At 42.7% G+C, this 20171-nt stretch overlaps 1 protein-coding gene across 1 annotated transcript; it reads left to right on the forward strand.

Moving 5' to 3' along the window:
- Nucleotides 1-18658: 18658 nt before the first annotated feature.
- LOC122029873 (chlorophyll a-b binding protein CP24 10A, chloroplastic-like) lies at nucleotides 18659-19743 on the forward strand. Its single transcript, XM_042589015.1, has 2 exons — nucleotides 18659-18952; nucleotides 19044-19743. Exons 1-2 carry the CDS (start codon nucleotides 18726-18728, stop codon nucleotides 19591-19593), a joined length of 777 nt encoding a protein of 258 aa, XP_042444949.1. The 5' UTR covers nucleotides 18659-18725; the 3' UTR covers nucleotides 19594-19743.
- Nucleotides 19744-20171: the final 428 nt, after the last annotated feature.

The following is a 20171-nucleotide window of genomic DNA, read 5'->3' on the forward strand; positions in this document are numbered from 1 at the left end:
AAAATCTTTTTAAAAAACTTATTTAACAATCTTTTTAAAACTTATTTAAAAATCTTTTTAAAACTTATTTAAAAATATTTTAAAAACTTATTTAAAAATCTTTTAAAAAACTTATTTAAAAAACTTTAAAAAAAAACTTATTTAAAAATCTTTTAAAAATCTTATTAAAAAACTTATTTAAAAATATTTTTAAAACTTATTTAAAAATCTTTTTTTTAAAAAAAAAACTTATTTAAAAATCTTTTTAAAAAACTTATTTAAAAATCTTTTTTTGAAAAAATATATTTTAAAAAAAATTCTAAAGGCGCCGAACGAAGGCGCCTCTGCTAAGGCAGAGGCGCCCTCCAAGATCGGTGGGAAAATTCCCACCTAAATCCACTAAGGCGCTTCGGACCGAGTCCGAGGCGCCCTAAACGCAACATTGAAGGCGCCTTCAAAGTGCTTGAAGGGGCCCTCAATGTCAACATATGCAACGAACATAGAGTTCGCTGCAAGTCACTCTCTCGCCATAAACCGACGATCCAAGGCGCCTTCAACCCCGATTTTCTGCCTTCTACCTCCATTAAAACCTCAGGATGCCTCCTAGGTATAATCTTAACTTATCTATTGTTCGTATATATTACTTTTGTCCATTTCGTTGGTGTATGAATTGCTTGAATCAAAATAGGAAACGTCGACGCGTTGATCCTGCTCCCGCTAGCATACCTTCCACCGATCCTAGGTTCCCCTCAGAGCGACATAGGATTGAGTTCACTAGACATAAGTTTACCCCTATTAAACCTAGGTACTTGAGTAGGTCATTTTTTGCTCAATTTTGTCAGCCTACGGTCCAGATGATAGAGCACTATCAGCTTAGTAAACTAGTTTATTGCAGTCATGCAGTAAATCAGGACCTATGTGCTCAGTTCTTCAATAACCTCGAGAAGGTTGATGACCTGACCTACTCCACCAGAGTTGGGGGACAGGATATCCAGTTTACCCCTTCTTTGATTTGTACTAGTCTAGAGCTTAAATCATCTACATGTCCCTTTTTGTGTTACTCGGCTAGGGAGCTGCCATTTGCTGACCCTTATTCCCACTTCACATTAGACAACATCTGTTGGTTGCTACTCGGAAAACCTAAAGGTTCCACTGTACAAAAATTTTGTACAAAGGTCTGAACCTTTTCCTAGCTACCATGTGTTCTTTTAAATTAAATTTTGGATCGCCTGCGGAACTTAACACGTTTGATCCAAAACTTAATCTATTTGTTCTTTAAGGTTTAGACTTGGATCTCCTGCGGAACTTAACACGTTTGATCCAAATCACCTAAGTTATTAATTCCATTAAATATTAATTTCCATAATTGGTTCCCAGTACTGACGTGGCGAGGCACATGGCCTTCTTGGATATGGGAACAACCACCACCGACTATACAAAACCTTTTATGGAAAGCTAATATTTAATTTCCTAAAATAACTTTAGGTCAACCAAAAGGAACAATCAAATCACAAGGAAAAGAAAATAAAAGAACACAACTCGAAAAACATATTGAAATACTAGAATCGTAAGCCTCTTGTATTTGGTATTATTTCCATAAATAACTAGTATGATGCGGAAAGAAAAATTACTAGTTATACCTTATAGAAAAACCTCTTGATCTTCTACCGTATTCCTCTTCTAACCTCGGACGTTGTGTGGGCAACGATCTTCCGAGATGAGAAACCACCAAAGCACCTTCTTCTCCTTTCTTCAAGTTTCGCCAAGCACTATGCTTCCAAGAGATGAAGATCTTTTCCATCAATCAAGCTCCAAGGGATGTAAGCTTTCTCTCCTTCTTCTCCAAGCTAAAATCCGCCACCACTTGATCTTCAAGGAGGAAGAGAGGTTCCGCCACAAGATGGAGAGAAGAGAAAGGAAGGAGGCCGGCCACACCAAGGAAGAAAAGAGGGAGAAAATAATAGAGGTTGTTCACCCTTGAAGGCTCCTCTACCTCCTCTTTTATAATCCTTGGTCTTGGCAAATAAGGAAATTTTAATAAAAACTTCCTTAATTCTTTTTCCATGAAAAGGAAAATTTTATTTTAATTAAAATAATTTTTCTTCTCATTAAAACATGGCCGGCCACTTATTTCCTCAAATCAAGGAGAGTTTTAATTAAACAAGAATTAAAACTTCCTAATTTGTTTCCGGAAATTTATAAAAATTTCTCCAATAATTTTATCCCTTCATGATTGGTTTATAAAAAGGAAATTTAATAAATTAAAATCTTTCTTTTAAACATGTGGATAAAAAGAAAGTTATCTCTAAAAATTAAAATCTCTTTCAATCTACAAATAAGGAAAGATATCAAATCTTTTCTTAATCTTTTGTAGAAACTTATAAAAGAGAATATTTAATTTTTAAACTCTCTTTTAAATCATGAACATGTTTAAAAAGGAAAGTTTTCTTAAAATTTAAAATCCTCCTTTAATCAACAAATAAGGAAAGATTTCAAATTTTAAACTCTCTTTTAATCATGTAGATGATTTACAAATAAGGAAAGTTTTTACCAAAAATTAAAACCATCCTTTTAAACTACAAATAAGGAAAGAGATTAATCTCTTCTCTTAATCTTTTGTAGAAAGTTATAAAAGGAAATTTTTAATTTTTTAACTCTCTTTAAAAACATGATATCCACATAAGAAATAATTTTAATAAAAATCCTTTTAATATTCTAGTGGCCGGCCACCTAAGCTTGGGACCCAAGCTTTGGCCGGCCACCTTCATGGCTCATCCACTTGGTCTTGGCCGGCCCTAGCTTGGGTTCCAAGCTAGCTTGGCCGGCCCCATTGGATGGGTAAGAAGGTGGGTATGCGGTGGGTATAAATCTCTATATACTAGAGGCTACGATAGGGACCGACAGGAGGAATTGGTTTTGGTCTCCTGATAAAATTAAACGTGTTCGCCTCGAACACACAACTTAATTTTATCAATAATAATTCATTCCACTAGAGAACTATTATTGAACTACCGCACCAATCCCAAATTACATTTTGGGCTCCTTCTTATTATGAGTGTGTTAGTCTCCCTGTGTTTAAGATAACAAATGTCCACTAATTAAGTAAGTTACTGACAACTCACTTAATTAATATCTTAGTCCAAGAGTAGTACCACTCAACCTTATCATCATGTCGGACTAGGTCCACCTGCAGGGTTTAACATGACAATCCTTATGAGCTCCTCTTGAGGACATTATCAACCTAGTATCTCTAGGACACAGTTTCCTTCTATAATCAACAACACACACTATAAGTGATACCATTTCCCAACTTATCGGGCATATTGATTCATCGAACTAAATCTCACCCATTGATAAATAAAAGAAATAAATATCAAATATATGTGCTTGTTATTATATTAGGATTAAGAGCACACACTTCCATAATAACCGAGGTCTTTGTTTCTTTATAAAATCAGTATAAAAGAAACGACCTCAAATGGTCCTACTCAATACACTCTAAGTGTACTAGTGTAATTATACAGTCAAGATAAACTGATACCTAATTACACTGCGACCTTCTAATGGTTTGTTCCTTTCCATTTTGGTCGTGAGCTACTGTTTATAATTTATAAGGTACTGATAACATGATCCTCTGTGTGTGACACCACACACCATGTTATCTACAATATAAATTAATTGAACAACTACATTTATCACAAATGTAGACATTTGACCAATGTGATTCTTATTTCTAGATAAATGTTTATACCAAAAGCTAGGCTTTTAGTATACACTCTAACAACATCTGCATGTATTTCTTTGGGGAGGATAGACTAGAGATCCTGACTGAGTTCAGGTCACTCTCCCATAGGATTCAGGACTATGTTATGCACAGAGTCCTGACAGCTTGTATTTTGCCGATCACATCTCGGGATGTCCCGAAGATGTGACCTTCGCATTCCTTTTTCTTGTATGCATTATGTCAGCGCTTAAACATCGATATAGCATTACATATGTTCCATAACATCGTTCATGCATCCAGTCTAGTCACGTCCCTTGAGATCCACATGCCCTACTGTCACTTGTTGACATCTATTTTCTTGACCCTTGGGATTGATACCACCCAGGGAACAGTTGTCCCTTTAGGACCTTATGATGAGTTAGGGCAGTGTAATCTCATATTAGCCCGTATTGACGTCACCGCTGAGGGCATCCTAACTTGGAAAGGTAGACCACAGCTAGCTGCTGCTCCGATAGAGCCCGAGGCAGACGACGAGTTTGTTGCCTTCTTTACACCAGCCGAGGGAGAGGATTGGTTAGAGTTTACAGTCGAGGATATTCATGGACAACCCACCACTTCGGTAGGGCCCTCGACCTTGAGACAACCATCCAACTCCTTATCGATCGAGGACCGACTTACGCGTCTCGAGATTCAGTCCATACAGACATGACGGTTTATCCTGGACGAGTTTCGCATGCTTCACGCAGAGATAGCCTCCGGCTTTTCTTCTCTTCGTCAGGGACAGCCTGCACACGAGTAGCCCCCACCACCAGCTGACGATCCTTCTACCTGACTCTATCCTTCCATGCATTGTATTTTGGTCCTCGACATCCATGCATTGTATATTGGTTCTAGACATCTCACTAGTACTTTGTTTGCTTAGATATCTTATTAGTTGTACTTTCTGCTTACGAGTACCTCTCTTTAGTTATACTTAGTTGTTGATATAATTTTCAGGATTTTTGAAAATTCTAAGAAAAATGTTTTTCAAAAATCCCATTCCTTAGATTTTCAAATTTTGGACTTAGCCTAGGAATTTACCCCCTAGATATCATATACCCCTAGATTCAGCCAGAGCATCTCACAAACACACCAACTTTCAGGAGTTGAAGCGGAGATTAGTGTCGGCTCCAGTCTTGGTTTTGCCCGCTGGAGAGGATGGATTTGTACTCTACATCGACGCTTCTCTACAGGGTTTGGGCGCTGTTCTGATGCAGCATGGCAGAGTAGTCTCCTATGTTTTTCGTCAGTTGAAGGAGCATGAGAAGAACTATCCTGTACATGACCTGGAGCTAGCCGCCATCATCTTTGCTTTGAAGATTTGGCGGCATCATCTGTACGGTATTACATTTAAGATTCTCACTGATCATAAGAGTCTCAAATATATTTTCACTCAGAAGGAGCTTAATCTCCGACAGAGGAGATGGATGAAGTTCCTGAAGGATTATGATTGTACCATTAGCTACCACCCAGGGAAATCTAATGTGGTTGTCGATGCACTCAGCAGGAAGTCTAGAGGGACTTTGGCTTGCCACCGAATTTCAGTCACAGACTTGGTTCAGGGATTCTCCGAGTTGGGCCTTCAGGAGCAGGGACAGACAGAGCAGGGTATTCTGGTTATCATGATTGCTTAGTCGTCGATCAGGACGAGGATCCGAGAGGCCCAGACCGGTGATCAGCATTTGTAGTTTATTGGCAGCCAGATAGCTTCCGGGCAGCAGACCGAGTTCACACGAGATGAGGAGGGTATTATATACTTCCGAGGAAGATTATGCGTACCTCAGTCTCACCCGATCTTACAGGAGCTACTTTAAGAGGTTCATCGCTCTCAATTTGTGATCTATCCAGGTGAAACCCGCATGTATCGAGATTTGAGGCGTTCATATTGGTGGAACGGTATAAAGAAAGACATAGCGGAATTTGTAGCGAGATATCTGGTCTGTCAGCAGGTGAAGGCCGATCACCAGAGATCTGCAAGATTACTTCAGCGGATTCCTATTCCGGAGTGGAAATGGGAACATATTACCATGGACTTTGTAGTGGGTTTACCGAGGACACGACGAAGCCATGACGTGATTTGCGTAATCGTTGATCGATTAACCAAATCGGCGCACTTCTTAGCGATTCGAAAGACTGATTCCCTGGATCGATTGGCAGATCTGCATTGTCGGGAGATCATCATATTACATAGTGTCCCTTTGACTATTATTTTAGATAGAGACCCCCGGTTCACGTCTCGTTTCTGGCAGAGTCTGCAGCAGGCCCTGGGCACTCAGCTCCATTTCAGTACAGCTTTCCATCCGTAGATAGATGGATAGTCAGAGCGGACCATTCAGACTCTAGAGGACTTGCTGAGGTCATGTGTATTGGATTTTGGAGGCAGTTGGGAGGACCATTTGTCATTGGTAGAATTCACCTACAACAACAACTTTCATTCGGCTATTCAGATGACACCGTTTGAAGCGTTGTATGGTAGGCCTTATCGGGCACCCACCCTCTGGGATGAGGTTGGGGAGGCCCAGCTGTTGGGACCTCATAGAGCTCAGCATGAGGCAGAGTTGGTCCGTACTATCAGACGGAGGATGTCAGAGGCGCAGGACCGCCAGAAGAGTTATGTTGATCCGAGACGGAGACCCCTAGAGTTCTCTACAGGCGACCATGTATTTATGCGAGTTTCACCCACGAAAGGGGTGAAGAGATTTGGCCTCAGAGGTAAGCTAGCTCCGCGGTACATTGGCCCTTTCCAGATCCTGGAGAGGATTGGAGCAGTAGCTTATCGTCTGGCACTACTACCGTCCCTGGCAGGCGTTCACGATGTATTTCACGTATCTATGCTGAGGAGATACGTACCCGACCTGACACATGTGCTGACAGATATCTCAGTTTTCGTTCAGCCTGACGTCACTTATGAGGAGGTTCCGATACAGATTCTAGACCGGAAAGAGCGTCAGGTACGGAACAAGACTATCCGACTGGTTAAAGTCGGATGACAGCATCATTCGGACGAGGAGGCTACCTGGGAGCTCGAGGATACTATCCGAGCTCGATACCCCCATCTTTTCACTTGAGGTATGTGATTTAATTTATCGTTCAATATTTATACTCTTTATCTGTTGTTAGTATTTACTGATGGTAGATAACGAAATTTAGGGACCAAATTTTTATTTGTGGGGGAGAATGTAAAATACCGAAAATGGGCGTAACACCTTAAGGGAATTTTCCGGAATTTTTAGAAATTTTCTGAGAATTTTTTGGAGGTCGTATGGCTTCGATTACGAGGATAAAAACTGGGCCCCGGGAAAACATGCTTAAGCTACCCCGTTTAAGCGAGGAAATGTTTATATTTATATTTCTTTTTCCTTTATTTTATTTTATTTCTTCGTTTCCTTTCTCCCCTGCCGAAGCTCTCACCCGACGCCACTTCTCGTGCGCCGAGCCTCCTCTCACGCCCGTGCCCTAACCGCTTCTAACCAGCGCCACACGCGACCTCTTCTCCTCGCATACAAGACCCCAAAGGCCAAGGGAAGCCTCGCATCGCTCTCTTCTCCTTCCCTCCTCTCCACCCGAACCTTTCCCTTTGCCCCTTTTCAGCGCCACCGACCACCGTAGTGCCGCCGACCTCCCTTGTGCCCAAGCATCGCGCCGACGCTGACGCACAGAACCTCTTAGTCGTGCCCTAGATCTACAATGTGCCGCCACAGCAAGAAACGACGTCGGTCGCCTCCCCTGTGCCGAGTTTTTCTCCTCTTCCCGCGTCAAGCACCGACGCAACGAGTTCTCCAGCCGACCTTCTCTTTTCCTTGTGCCTTAGCGTCGGCTACCGCCACTTTGCCCTAGCTGACGCCACCACCGCCGTCTCCCTCTGGACAGTGCCGACGCCGCTGCCCTAGTGCCCTCTGCCCTTGATCAATCCATGGTGAGGTTCAATTTTGGTTGGTATTAGGTTAATAGGGATTTGATTCTATGCTATGGTTGGATCCTAAATCTGATCCGTGATCTCCACTCTTGACCTCACCTTGATCCGAACAGTGTATTGGAATTCAGAAGAGAAGTGCTTGCGGTGGGGTGTTTCTTTGGTTCAGCAATCACATTCTTGACTGTGGATCAGTAGAGGAGGGTGTGAAGAGAGATCTTGTTCTCTGAAACACGGCGGTGAGTTGCTGATTGACTGCTATACCTTCAGGTGGGTGTCTGTACAGTGATGAATTTTAGGTTAATTGGATTTAGATTTATGTTAGCTTCTCGAGGATTTGATTTAGCTAATTTATTTATATATAATTAGCTAAATCTGGATACCATGTACTACAGGACTTTGACGCGAGACGAGTATCTCGACGTTGGATTTGGATTGGATTGGACTTTTCGATTGGAGGCGGGTACTTTGACTTTATGTCATTTAATATGCATAGTAGTGTTTTTAACAAATAGTAATGATTATGTTTCTTATCTGTTTCGGTTGGTCACTACCCGATCTGTTACATGCTTGTTTTGTTTACTTGTTATGCACTTAATGTTAGTACCTACCTGATTATACATACTTATAGGGGTAGTGACACAACCATGTTTTTATTATGTTCAGGACTTAGGTTTTGATACCTTATCTGACCTGTGTACCTTGACCATTGATTTGGTCAATTTGTTCTAGGGTACACATTATATATATGGATAGGTTCAGGATATTTTCTATGCTTAGTGTCATGCACCATCTCGTATGATTGCATGCTGTGCGATAGTCGGCTCCATTATTGTTGAACACATCGCCAGTTACATGGATCTGCACACACCATCACTCATGAGTTAGTGGTATATTCAGGCAGGGTGTGTTGCAGTAGGTGCTCGGTGGTGCTCCGCTGGGACTAGGGATGTAAATGAACCAAACGGTTCGCGAGCTATTCGGAGCTCGATTCGGTAAAAAACTCATTCGAGTTCGTTCGTTTATCTTATCGAGCTGAGCTCGAGCTCGATTTTGAGCTCAACAGTTTTATCGAGTCGAGCTCGAGCTTAAGGATATTCGGGTCGTAAGCTCGTGAACATGTTCGTTTATAGGCTCGCGAGCCAAGAAATGAGCCTTAAAACGAGCCAAAAAATAAACTCTAAAATGAGCCTTAAAATGAGCTTTAAAATGAGCCAAAAAATGAGCTCTAAACGAGCCCGAAAATGAGTCCGAGCTCGCTTAACGAGTTAGGCTCGTTAACTTTGATAATCGAGCTAATAACGAGCCGAGCTCGAACTATTTGCGAGCCTGATAATTCTAAAACGAGCCGAGCTCGAGCCTTGTGATAAAAACTCGATTCGAGCTCGAGCCCGAATATAACTTAAACGAGCCGAGCTCGAGCCTAATACTGTTCGGCTCGGTTCGACTCGTTTACATCCCTAGCTAGGACGCTCATTGGTAGTGTGACTGCAGCGTGGTAGTACGCCGGGATCCCTCCCCGTCATCGTGTACTGGGAGATGAGAGTATTGTGCTCCCCCACTTATGATTTGGGGTAGGAGGATAGGTGTACTCCAACAGCATCCCGTCCACTCGGTCACTCATCAAGAATAGTGATGGCAGAGTGCACGATTGTCACAGCCCTACCCACTCAGTCTCACCATCGTGTGTGAGATGGCTGACTGGCAGTAGGGGTGACCAGGACATGTCATTGGCATCATATGCATGATGCATTTATTGCTTGTGTTTGCTGCATTTATTTGCTGCATTTGGATGGATGCATATGATTGACATGCATACATGATTTATGACACTCTCGGTCTGACGACCTTGTTATATTTATACCTAGGTCCTGGTTAGTACAATTTTATCCTATTTATTCAGTTGCATATTTATCTTTCTTATATCAGAAGACTGTACGCATGATTACTGCTAGTTGTTATTTTCTTACTATGTATATCGATATTACCCGCCGAGGAGTTGACTCACCCCGTGGTTATTATTACATTTCAGGTTGAGGCTGTCCGGAGAGTTCTAGTCATCAATCCCCTGTATATCGAGGATATATTTTGTCTTTTGGTTTCTTCTTGTACCTTTAGACTTGTTCTACTTTTGACACCTGGACACTATATGGTTTTGCTTTATTGTCGATGAGTTTTATTTGGATGTGTTTTTGCTACATGCCTGCCTGGATGGCAGAAGAGGTAAGTTCGTTGTGATTTATATTTTATGCGTGTAGTGGAGTAGGATATCGATTTTGAGTTTTATAGGTGTAGTTGAGTAAGGTTGTTTTTGAGTTTTCTTATCACTGCTTTAGTTTGTTTACTATTAAACTGCGTGGATACTTGGTTGTTGCATTTTTATTATTGTTATTATTCTGGCCGTATTGGACGAGGTATATGTAGCACTGAGGGCAATGTATAAAGTTTCAGATTGTCACCCGTACAGAGGAGATGTTGTCGAAATTTTATTCGGGCAGGAACAACCTGGGGGGTGACAAGCCACTCACTTAGCTACCAGGATTCATAAACTCTAGTACTTAGCCTGGAGGTCTAGAGTTTGAATCCTGGGGAAGGCAAAAATCCACTGGCCAGGGGTGGGAAGACCTAGTGAGTAACGGCACAGCCGAGGGTCGTCGGTTGACGACATAAGGGGTCACCAGTTAGGCCGCTAGTTGGACCATCCAAGGGACCGTCGGGGCCGCCAAATGGATCGCCAGTTGGGCCGCCCAAGGGGCCGAGGGGCCGGGTTGTTGCAAAAATTCTCAATTAAGTATTTTTTTTCAAAAGTCTTTCAAATTTAGATACGTTAGCCTCTTTTAAAAGTTAGCTAAGTTCCCTCTAAAGCTCTTTCAAAATTTGATTAAGTATTTTACAAGATTCTCTCAAACTTAACTAAACCTTTTAAAACTTTTAACTAAGATGTTTTAAATCTAACTAATATTTTCTCAAAAGCTTTTCTAAATTTAACTAAGTACTTTTCAAATTTGGCTAAGTTAAGTATGTCTTCGAACTACAAAATTTAGCTAAAGTATTTTAAGAAATCAGTTTTATAAATCTCACTTAGCTAGAAATTTTACACGAAAATTAACTAAAATGCTAAGTGTTTTAATCCAAGTGCATAAACCCTCTATTTTCTAAACATTTTCATCCCCGCTTTTAAAAAACTAAGTGTTCATTTTGACAAATAAGATTTTTGAAGAGTAAAGTTTTCTCAGAATAAACTAAGACCATTGATCACTATTTCTTTTTACTCTCTTGTTTATTTTTGATATATGGCAAAGGGGGAGAGTACAAGGAAAATTCAAAAGAAATGAAATTAGAAATTAAGCTTTTGTCAAGGGGGAGTCTGCACTTAATTTTATTATCATTATGCTATGTTTTCATGCTTATCTTTTTATAGCATTATTTATTTAATCTAGCTTTGCACTTAATTTTATTATCATTTTGCTGTGTTTTCATGCTTATCTTTTTATAGCATTATTTACTTAACTTTGAATTTTTATTGTCATAATCAAAAAGGGGAAGATTGTTGGTGCGGGAAGCATCCGACGATCAAACCTAAGTTTTGATAATGACAAAGAGATTCAAACTTAAGATTTCTTGTTATCTAACGTGCTTAAAACAAGGTTGCTGGAAAGTCCTAACTGTAGTTAGGCAAGAGAAAAACTCTAGAGGGTGGTAACCCTAGGGGGTGGTAACCGTAGGTCATAGGGGGTGGTAATCTTAGGTGGAGAAAAATCCTAGGGTTAGGTAACCCTAGGTCCTAGGGGGTGGTAACCCTAGGTGGAGGAGAAATCTTAAGAAGGGGGGGGGGGGGGGAACCTTAGGTCCTAGGGGGTGGTAACCCTAGGTGGAGAAACCCCCTAGGGGCGGTAACCCTAGGCAGAAAAGTCCAGTCAGTCTGGAGGACCGGACTGGCAAATAGATATGCTCTCCTGAGTGGAGTAGGTGAGGATGCGTTCCCCGAAAGAGGGAACAGTAGGCGTCGGTTCGACCTAGGGTTTCCGGTCGGAAATCCGAAGTCAGAACCGGATAGTCCTGTTGGTGCAATATTCCCTAGGTCAAGGTTGACCTGGTTGACTGAGCTTGAATTGGTTTAAGCTCGAGTCTTGATGTTTGGGTTTCGATGTTTGACAATACATGGAGACAAGACATAGAGATTGCAGGTGTAATTGTTCATGTGGGAGATTGTGAAGAAGAGTCAAGTAGGTCAAGGTTGACTGGATACTTGATTGGAAAATCCTTGTGAGTGAAGCTAGGTGAAAGACCTAGTGAGTGAAGCTAGGCAGCTGGAAAGTGAGTGAAGCTAGGCAGTTGGGAAATCCTGGTGAGTGAAGCCAGGTGAAAGACCTAGTGAGTGAAGCTAGGCAGCTGGAAAGTCCTAGTGAGTGAAGCTAGGCAGTTGGGAAATCCTGGTGAATGAAGCCAGGTGAAAGACCTAGTGAGTGAAGCTAGGCAGCTGGAAAGTCCTAGTGAGTGAAGCTAGGCAGTTGGGAAATCCTGGTGAGTGAAGCCAGGTGAAAGACCTAGTGAGTGAAGCTAGGCAGCTGGAAAGTCCTAGTGAGTGAAGCTAGGCAGTTGGGAAATCCTGATGAGTGAAGCCAGGTGAAAGACCTAGTGAGTGAAGATAGGCAGAAGGGAAGTCCTAGTGAGTGAAACCAGACACAGGAAATCCAGATGGATCAAGGTTGATCAGACATCTGGTGTTGGGAAGTCCAAGTAGGACAAAGGAATTGATCAGATACTTGGCATGAGGAAATCTAGATGGGTCAAGGATGACCAGACATCTGGTGGAAGTCCAAGTGAGTCAAAGGGATTGACCGGACACTTGGTGAGGGAGTCCTAGCAGGTCAAGGGTGACCGGATGCTAGGCATGATGAACCAACAGGTCATGGTTGACCGGATGTTGGTGTAGGGGACTTTGGACCTGTTTTTGGGCAAAAACAGGAGCTGAATCGATCAACCGATCGATTGGCTCATGCCCAATCGATCGACTGATCAATCGGGTGAGTCCCCGCGACAAGCCTCCTCCCAATTTATCAATGGATCGATTGGGGAGAAGTGTCGCGTGAACAGAAAGCCTCCCAATCGATCGGGAGATCGATTGGGAGCTGCGATTTTGCGCGATAAGCCCTGGATCGATCAGCCGATCGATCCAGGAAATTCCCAGGAGCGCAGAGGTGCTCTGGATCGATCCAGTGATTGATCCAAAGCCTCCCCAATCGATTGGGAGCAATCCAATCAATTGGGATCCGACCGTTGACGTTAGATAAAGACGTTGGCGTGCGATTTCTACGGTAGCACTTGACAAATCTTCTTTAGCTTTCTTCTCCACGCCTACAGCGACCTCTCCACAGCTCTCACCGCCAGTTCTTGAAGATTCTTGGAGGTTTGTGCTGGTGCACGTCCAAGTCAAGAGGCAAGGAAGAAGTTAGGGTTAGGGTTTCGTGTGCAAACTTGTAAGATCTTATTGTATTTTGTTTCCCTTTCCTTTCTTCTTGTACTGAGAGCTTGTAAGGCTTCTCCGCCTTCGGTAGTTACCGTAAAGGAGTGTTTTCATAGTGGAGGGTGTGTGAGTGTATGGATCCTTGGACTAGTCACTTCTTCTTGAGGTGGATACCGAGTAAATCCCTAATGTTAGCGTTGAATGTTGTTTCTTTGTATTTTCCGCTGCTATCATCTTGAAGAAACAAGCAACGACGAGCACGAGATCGCACCGAGCTATTCACCCCCCCCCCCCCTCTAGCTACATTTCGGTCCCAACAAGTCCGATGACTATCAGACTTTATATTTATGATATTATGTGCTAACTTTGTATTGCAGGGTATTTTTTGGTCTAACGTATCTTGCAGGTACAAAGGAGCAACTTTAAACCTCGAATGAACAGTGTCTGAGGCGCCTCCATGGAGCTTGGAGGCGCCTCGGGTGCAAAGGAGTAGAGCTTACACGCGGCAGAGCTGGAGGTGCCTTGGACCGCAGATTGGAGGCGCCTTAGACTAGCATGGAGGCGCCTTCAAGTGAATCAAAGGAGAAGTTTTCAGTGCTGATCCACATGACTGACTCGACAGCATCAGCATAGAGGCGCCTTGGAAGGGGTTTGAGGTGCCTCAAGCAGGCTATTTAAGAAGGGTTTGAGCAACACCTAATTCAATCACCTGAAAAGCGATCTTTCATCAACTTGCTGCTAACGAGACATTCCGGTTGAGCTACAAGGAGACTCCGATGACCTAAAGCTGCGACTCTTCTAATTCTTGTTGTCGGTATACTTTTTCAGTATTATTTTTGTAATAATCTCTTGTACATTTTGCGCGATTATAGTATTGCCCAAAGTAAACGCTCAATGAGCGTGAGCCTTGGAGTAAGAGTCGCCCTAGGCTCCGAACCAAGTAAAATCTTGGTGTGCTCTTCTCTGTCTGTGTGTTTTGTTTTATTCCGCTGCGTTACTCGTCGAGTTTTTCGAATCCGAAACGCGTGAAAGTCATGATCGCTATTCACCCCCCCCCCCCTCCTCCTCTAGCACTCCAACATAAAAGAGTCTGAAAAGTGTAACAGACTACACTTTCCATTTGCAGAAATCAAGAACAGAAATTGTGTTATGTTACCAAACACTTTCATAGATGGTTTGCTTGAGCTTGGTGTATGGACGACTTCTCGGTGGCAGTCGGGCGTAGTAGAGCCACAACAAGGTAGCAGTAGGAAGTTGGAGCAGTCGGAAAGTCAAATCGAGTGCGTAGAAGCTCGTGTAGAAGTTGATCCTTGTAGTTGGTCAAGATACCCTTATAAAGGGTGTGGAAGGTGCCTTCCATAGCCTTGAAGGTGCCTCCAACCCGTAAAGTTTGATCCTGAACTTCTTACTCCTTATCTACAATGAAGTCTAAATTTTATCTTATGAAAGGCGGCTTCCATAGCACCGAATGTGCCTTCTGTGAACAGTACTCCTTTTGCCCTGTAAAAAGTGTTAGACTGTTAGTCCAATAATATGCAAGACAATATTAGCATAGTAATAATAATAAGTAGTAATTAAATCCAGTCTCCCCAAGACCAGGATCTAGTCAAGGTCTCAATTTAGATTTCTAAAATGGACCTAAATTGGACCGATGCTTGTTGTCCCTTTGAATGGGATGTGTCCTCACTTAGTCATTCTCCTCCAGTAACTTGCCTCTACTTACCAGGTGTAGAGTTACCTTCCGAAATCACACATATAGATTTTGGGAATCAAACATCCCGACCTACCAGAATCGCATATCCAGTCTTTTCTAATCGGGAATCGCATATCCTAACCTACCAGAATCGCACATCTGGTCTTCTCTAATCGGGAATCACACATCCTGACCCTTGTTAGAATCCTATATTTAGACTTCAACCTGTCTGGAATCGAACATCCTGACTTGCCAGAATCACACATCTAGTCTTCAAGCAATCATGAATCAAACATCTTGACTGGCGTTAATCAACCCTGCACACTCGGTAACCAGGTTAGATCGCAACACTTCTAACTTTAACATATTTTTCATTCATCAAAACTCTGATTTAACCATTGGTATAAATTGCACTAACAAAATGTTCAAAGCATAAAACCTATTTGTCTTATACTAGACTCAATTATTGAATGCTATCGAATACCCCATTTCTATTCACGTGAGGATTGTTGGATATATGTGAATGGAAAGTAAATGAGACTTTAGTCCCATATTGGGAGTTTAAAGACATATTTGATGGTTTATATTAATTCACAAGCATTATAGTTATGAACAAATGCATGGAGAAAGACTCTTTCTCACGCATAAGCCCTTAGGGGATACAAATTAATTCAAGGTCCAGATTGCATTGACCTAAAGGTGACTCATATTTAAGCATGACCTACACGCGTCCAATGTTGGACCTATTGAGGAAAAAGTTGCCCAAGTGAATAAACCTATGCTTTACTATATGAAAATCTTTTTTCTAATTGCTCAAAGGTAACGAATACAGTAATTGTTGATTAATGGAGAATTCGTAACTTCCAAATGTTTTCAATCGGAGAGGTTAATGGCAGTAAATGACATTAATTCGTAATGTTGCAAGGATCTAAGCTACTATATAAGAAGGTTGTGACTAAAAGCAAAGAGATACCAAAAAATCAAATAAAGATTTTCCTCCACATTCGTTCCCCTAAATCTTCTCTCCAACGTGCATTTTTGCTTGGTGGTTTAATCATGATATCAATCAGGTATTTTCTAGTTCATCACATATAACCAGTGTTTAGTTGTGTACGTGGTATTGTTGGATCGAGACGTGCTAGAGAGAGAGAATAGCACTCGCGGCTTTTTCACACTTTTCGGAAAACAGAGAATAACACAGCAGAAATGAAAGAAAGGAAAAATTAAACAAATGTTGACACTTTTGGTTTACTTGGTTTCGCACCTTTGACGACTCTTACTCCAGGCCCACAATGGTCGATCGCTTTTATTGGACAATCCACTATCAGTTCGAATATTACAAGTATATTGAATTACAACTTTACATTAAGTAAAATATACCGATAACTTAAGTATCCGGAAAGTCATGTTTTCAGTCATCGTAGCCGCGTCGTATAGGCATAGGATCGTCCTTGAAGCAATGCACGAGTGAAGGATTGAGAGAATGAGTTGTTATCAGGCCTCTGCTCGAACCAACCTTTTATGGGTCGTTGAAGGCGCCTTCAATCCCATTAAAGGTGCCTCCAGCTTTACAACTTATCCCCATCTTCTCAGTATCAATAAGCTCACAGCCTGCCCTGTTTATCCATTTGATGGCGCCTTCAAGTCATGGAAAGTGCCTTCCATCCCAACTCCAAGGCGCCTTCAGGCACACGGAAGGCACCTCCCCACCTCTCCACGCGAGCCTTCAGCCAAGTTGCTCGAGGCGGCTCCAACCTCCCCGGAGGCGCCTTGAGCATTATTCATCCGAGCTTATTTTGTGTTTTTCACTCTTTGTAAGCCATATTGTCCAAAATATAAAACATACTCTACAATACGAAGTTAGTATAATAAAGTGTGAATAATAGAACTTCTTGACAGTCTCCGAACTATCCGATTCTGACTTTTAGATTTCTCGGAAACCTTAGGTTGAGTCAAAGCCTACTATTCCCTCAACGGGGGACGCGTCTTCACCTACTCCTCCCAGGAGAAATTACCTTTTTCAAAGATCAGTCCTCCAGACCGTCTGGACTTTTGCTCAGCGTCTGAGACGTCAGGACTTCATGCTGAACGTCCGATCCTGACACATCCAGTCTTCCACCTGGTGTTCGCGACCCCTAGGATTTCGCCCAACGTCCTCAACCGCCAAGGTGTTGCCCAGTCCCCCAGACCAGAACTTGGCTGCGTAGCCGCAACTATGACTTTCCATAACCTAGGGTTACCACCCACTAGATCTAGGGTTGCTTCCTCCTATGATTTTCTACCTGTTTAGAATCTACTAGGACTTTTGCCTAAGAATACTTAGAACTTTCCTACAAGCTCAATCACACTTGTTAGATCACAAGACATTTTAACTTTTGAACTTTTGACATAATCAAAACTCATGTTCAATCGTTTAGTGCTCCCTGCACCAATAGGTCTACTATTGTATCCTGGGAAATAGATGTTCATCATAATCTCGAAGCACAATTGGAGGAAGACGAATCCATTTTAAGGAAAATGTATCATGCGGGCCTCGACAACACTTGCTTCCCACTCGGCCACTCCGACTGGGTAGTCGATGACTTGACACTCGATCAACTCGGCACTCAGGTGACTTGGTAGTTTGGCCAACTCAGTCACTCAATAGTTGGTTGACTCGAACTCGGCAATTGACGTCTCGACAGCCGACGAGTTGACACTCCGCTAACTCGGTACTCGGGTGATTCGAAAACTCGACTAACTTAGTAACTCGGTAGTCAGCTAATTCAACACTCAGGTTGACTCAATAGCTTAACCAACTCAGTCACTCGATAGTTGACCAACTCGAGTCATTCAACAGTTGACCAACTCGGTAGTCGGCTGATTCAACAGTCAATCATACAAAGTAGTTCAGTTTTTGATAGTGTCAACTTAAGTCTTCTCAACTGGTCTAAAATTAATTTTAAAGTAAAATTCAATTCATCAGTTATTTTTGTCATCTCCGACCAACCCTCTTCGTTGTTGTGGAAGATTCTCCGACTAGCTCAATCCCGCGGAGTAAAAAACACTAAATGTCATTTATAGGTCAAAAGAAGAGCGAAGTTACTTTGATCATACTATGTTTGTGGGACCCTCATGATGTGATCTAGTTTCTTTATATTTTTTTTAAATATGCATATAAATTATGTTAAAAAAATCAAGAGTACAGGCATGCCCAACACATATTTATAGAAATGTCAATTTGGGTGGATCAAATCAAATTAGGTCGGATTGAGTTTTTTTTTTTTAATCCAACTCGAACCTAATTTGAATCTGAGTTCAACCCAAAACACCTCAACCCGAACCCGAACCTGACCAACCCGATCAACCCGAACCCGACCCATATAATCCAAAAATCCTATTCAAAATGATTTTTTTGGACTATTTTCCCTATAATTCTTTACTTTTATCTCAATACTCAATCATTATCATACAAACATGATATTAATATACATAAAAATATCTAAATTTTTAAAATAAAATTTGATTTAACCCGAAAATAGCCCACAAAACTCTATATTTAAGTCAACCCGAATCAACCCGAACCCGACCCGAACCCGAACCCGAAAATACCCAATCCGAACCTGATTTTTTCGGATCGATTCAAGTTGAATCGTCGGGTCGAGTTTATTTTTGACACCCCTATATATCAATCTAATTTGAAAAAAAAAAATAGAGGCCGATATCCACGTGTGAGGTAGAGAGAGCCGTGTCAGCAGATGGAGAGATCCTTTCGAAGTTCCCCATTGGTGAGCAATCTATCCTCTTTCCAATACCGGATCTCCCTTAGATTTGGTGCATCCCAGGCATCCGTCTCCACTCACTAATACCCCTCACATCTACACCTCAACCACTGAATTCAACCAACCCATCAATCCAAGCAGCATCCGCAATGGCCGTGGCCATGGCCTCCACCTCCGCCGCGGTAGTCCTCCAAGGCCACTCCACCCCTTTCCTCTCCGGCTCCCGGACTCTTCTCAATGCCACCATCAGCGGGAGGTCCTCCGCGGCTGCGTCTCGTCGGCTCGTCGTCGTCGCCGCGGCCGCTGCCAAGAAGTCCTGGCTCCCCGGCGTCAGAGGCGGCGGCAACTTCATCGACCCAGAGTGGCTCGATGGCTCGTATGTTTTTCCCTTTCACCATCATCTCCATCATCAAGAATTGGAGACTAACCGAAGAAACAACGTCTTTTCTCCCATATGATGAGTGCAGGTTGCCGGGCGACTACGGGTTCGATCCGCTGGGGTTGGGGAAGGACCCAGCGTTTCTGAAGTGGTACAGGGAGGCGGAGCTGATCCACGGGCGGTGGGCCATGGCGGCGGTGGTGGGCATTTTCGTGGGGCAGGCGTGGAGCGGCGTACCGTGGTTTGAGGCCGGCGCAGACCCTGGCGCCGTCGCGCCCTTCTCCTTCGGCTCGCTCCTCGGCACGCAGCTCATCCTCATGGGATGGGTCGAGTCCAAGAGGTGGGTCGACTTCTTCGACCAGGACTCGCAGTCCGTGGAGTGGGCCACGCCGTGGTCGCGCACCGCCGAGAACTTCGCCAATGCCACCGGCGAACAGGGATACCCTGGAGGCAAGTTCTTCGACCCCCTTGGCTTGGCTGGCACCGTCGATAACGGCGTGTACGTACCCGACTTCGAGAAGCTCGAGCGGCTCAAGTTGGCCGAGATCAAGCACGCCAGGATCGCCATGCTCGCCATGCTCATCTTCTACTTCGAGGCCGGACAGGGCAAGACCCCCCTTGGTGCACTGGGATTGTAAATTATTAAATTGTAAACATGAGGCTTGGACAGATGTATTAATCTACTCTACTGTGTGCATCGTTCGTCATGATTCTGAACATTAGTCTTCTCCTGTAAAAGATCTTGTAGATTAATTGCTGTCATTTAATAACAGCCACTATTTATTATCTGGGAAATTAGAAGTTAATTTGTGTTTACAAAGTTGAGGCGCGTTATGGATTTGATTGCAGGAGAAAAATATCTCTGTTTGATACGGGGATGTCAACGGGACTCAGATATGACGCTACTCTTAAAATCAAGGTGGTGTGACCGAAGGTTAAGGTAAGGATAAGAGGAGTGGCAGTCAGGGTATCACTCTTTATGAGATTTTGTTTACGCCAAGTGTTAAGATCTTTGGTATGAGGACGGCTGGCCTATAAATCGATCAGATTTAGAGAATCTAGTGTTTGATTCCTATATAAAGACATCTATCATATATCCAAGCAGTCGATAATCAACCGAGTTTAATTAAAGAAGGCCTAACCTATCACATATATGGCCGGTCATAAATCCAGCCAGAGTAAGGGAACATAGCTTCCCACTCGGTACAAGTCTTAC

Source organism: Zingiber officinale, chromosome 10B (genome assembly GCF_018446385.1).
Source record: "Zingiber officinale cultivar Zhangliang chromosome 10B, Zo_v1.1, whole genome shotgun sequence".
NCBI classification, from domain to species: Eukaryota; Viridiplantae; Streptophyta; class Magnoliopsida; order Zingiberales; family Zingiberaceae; genus Zingiber; species Zingiber officinale.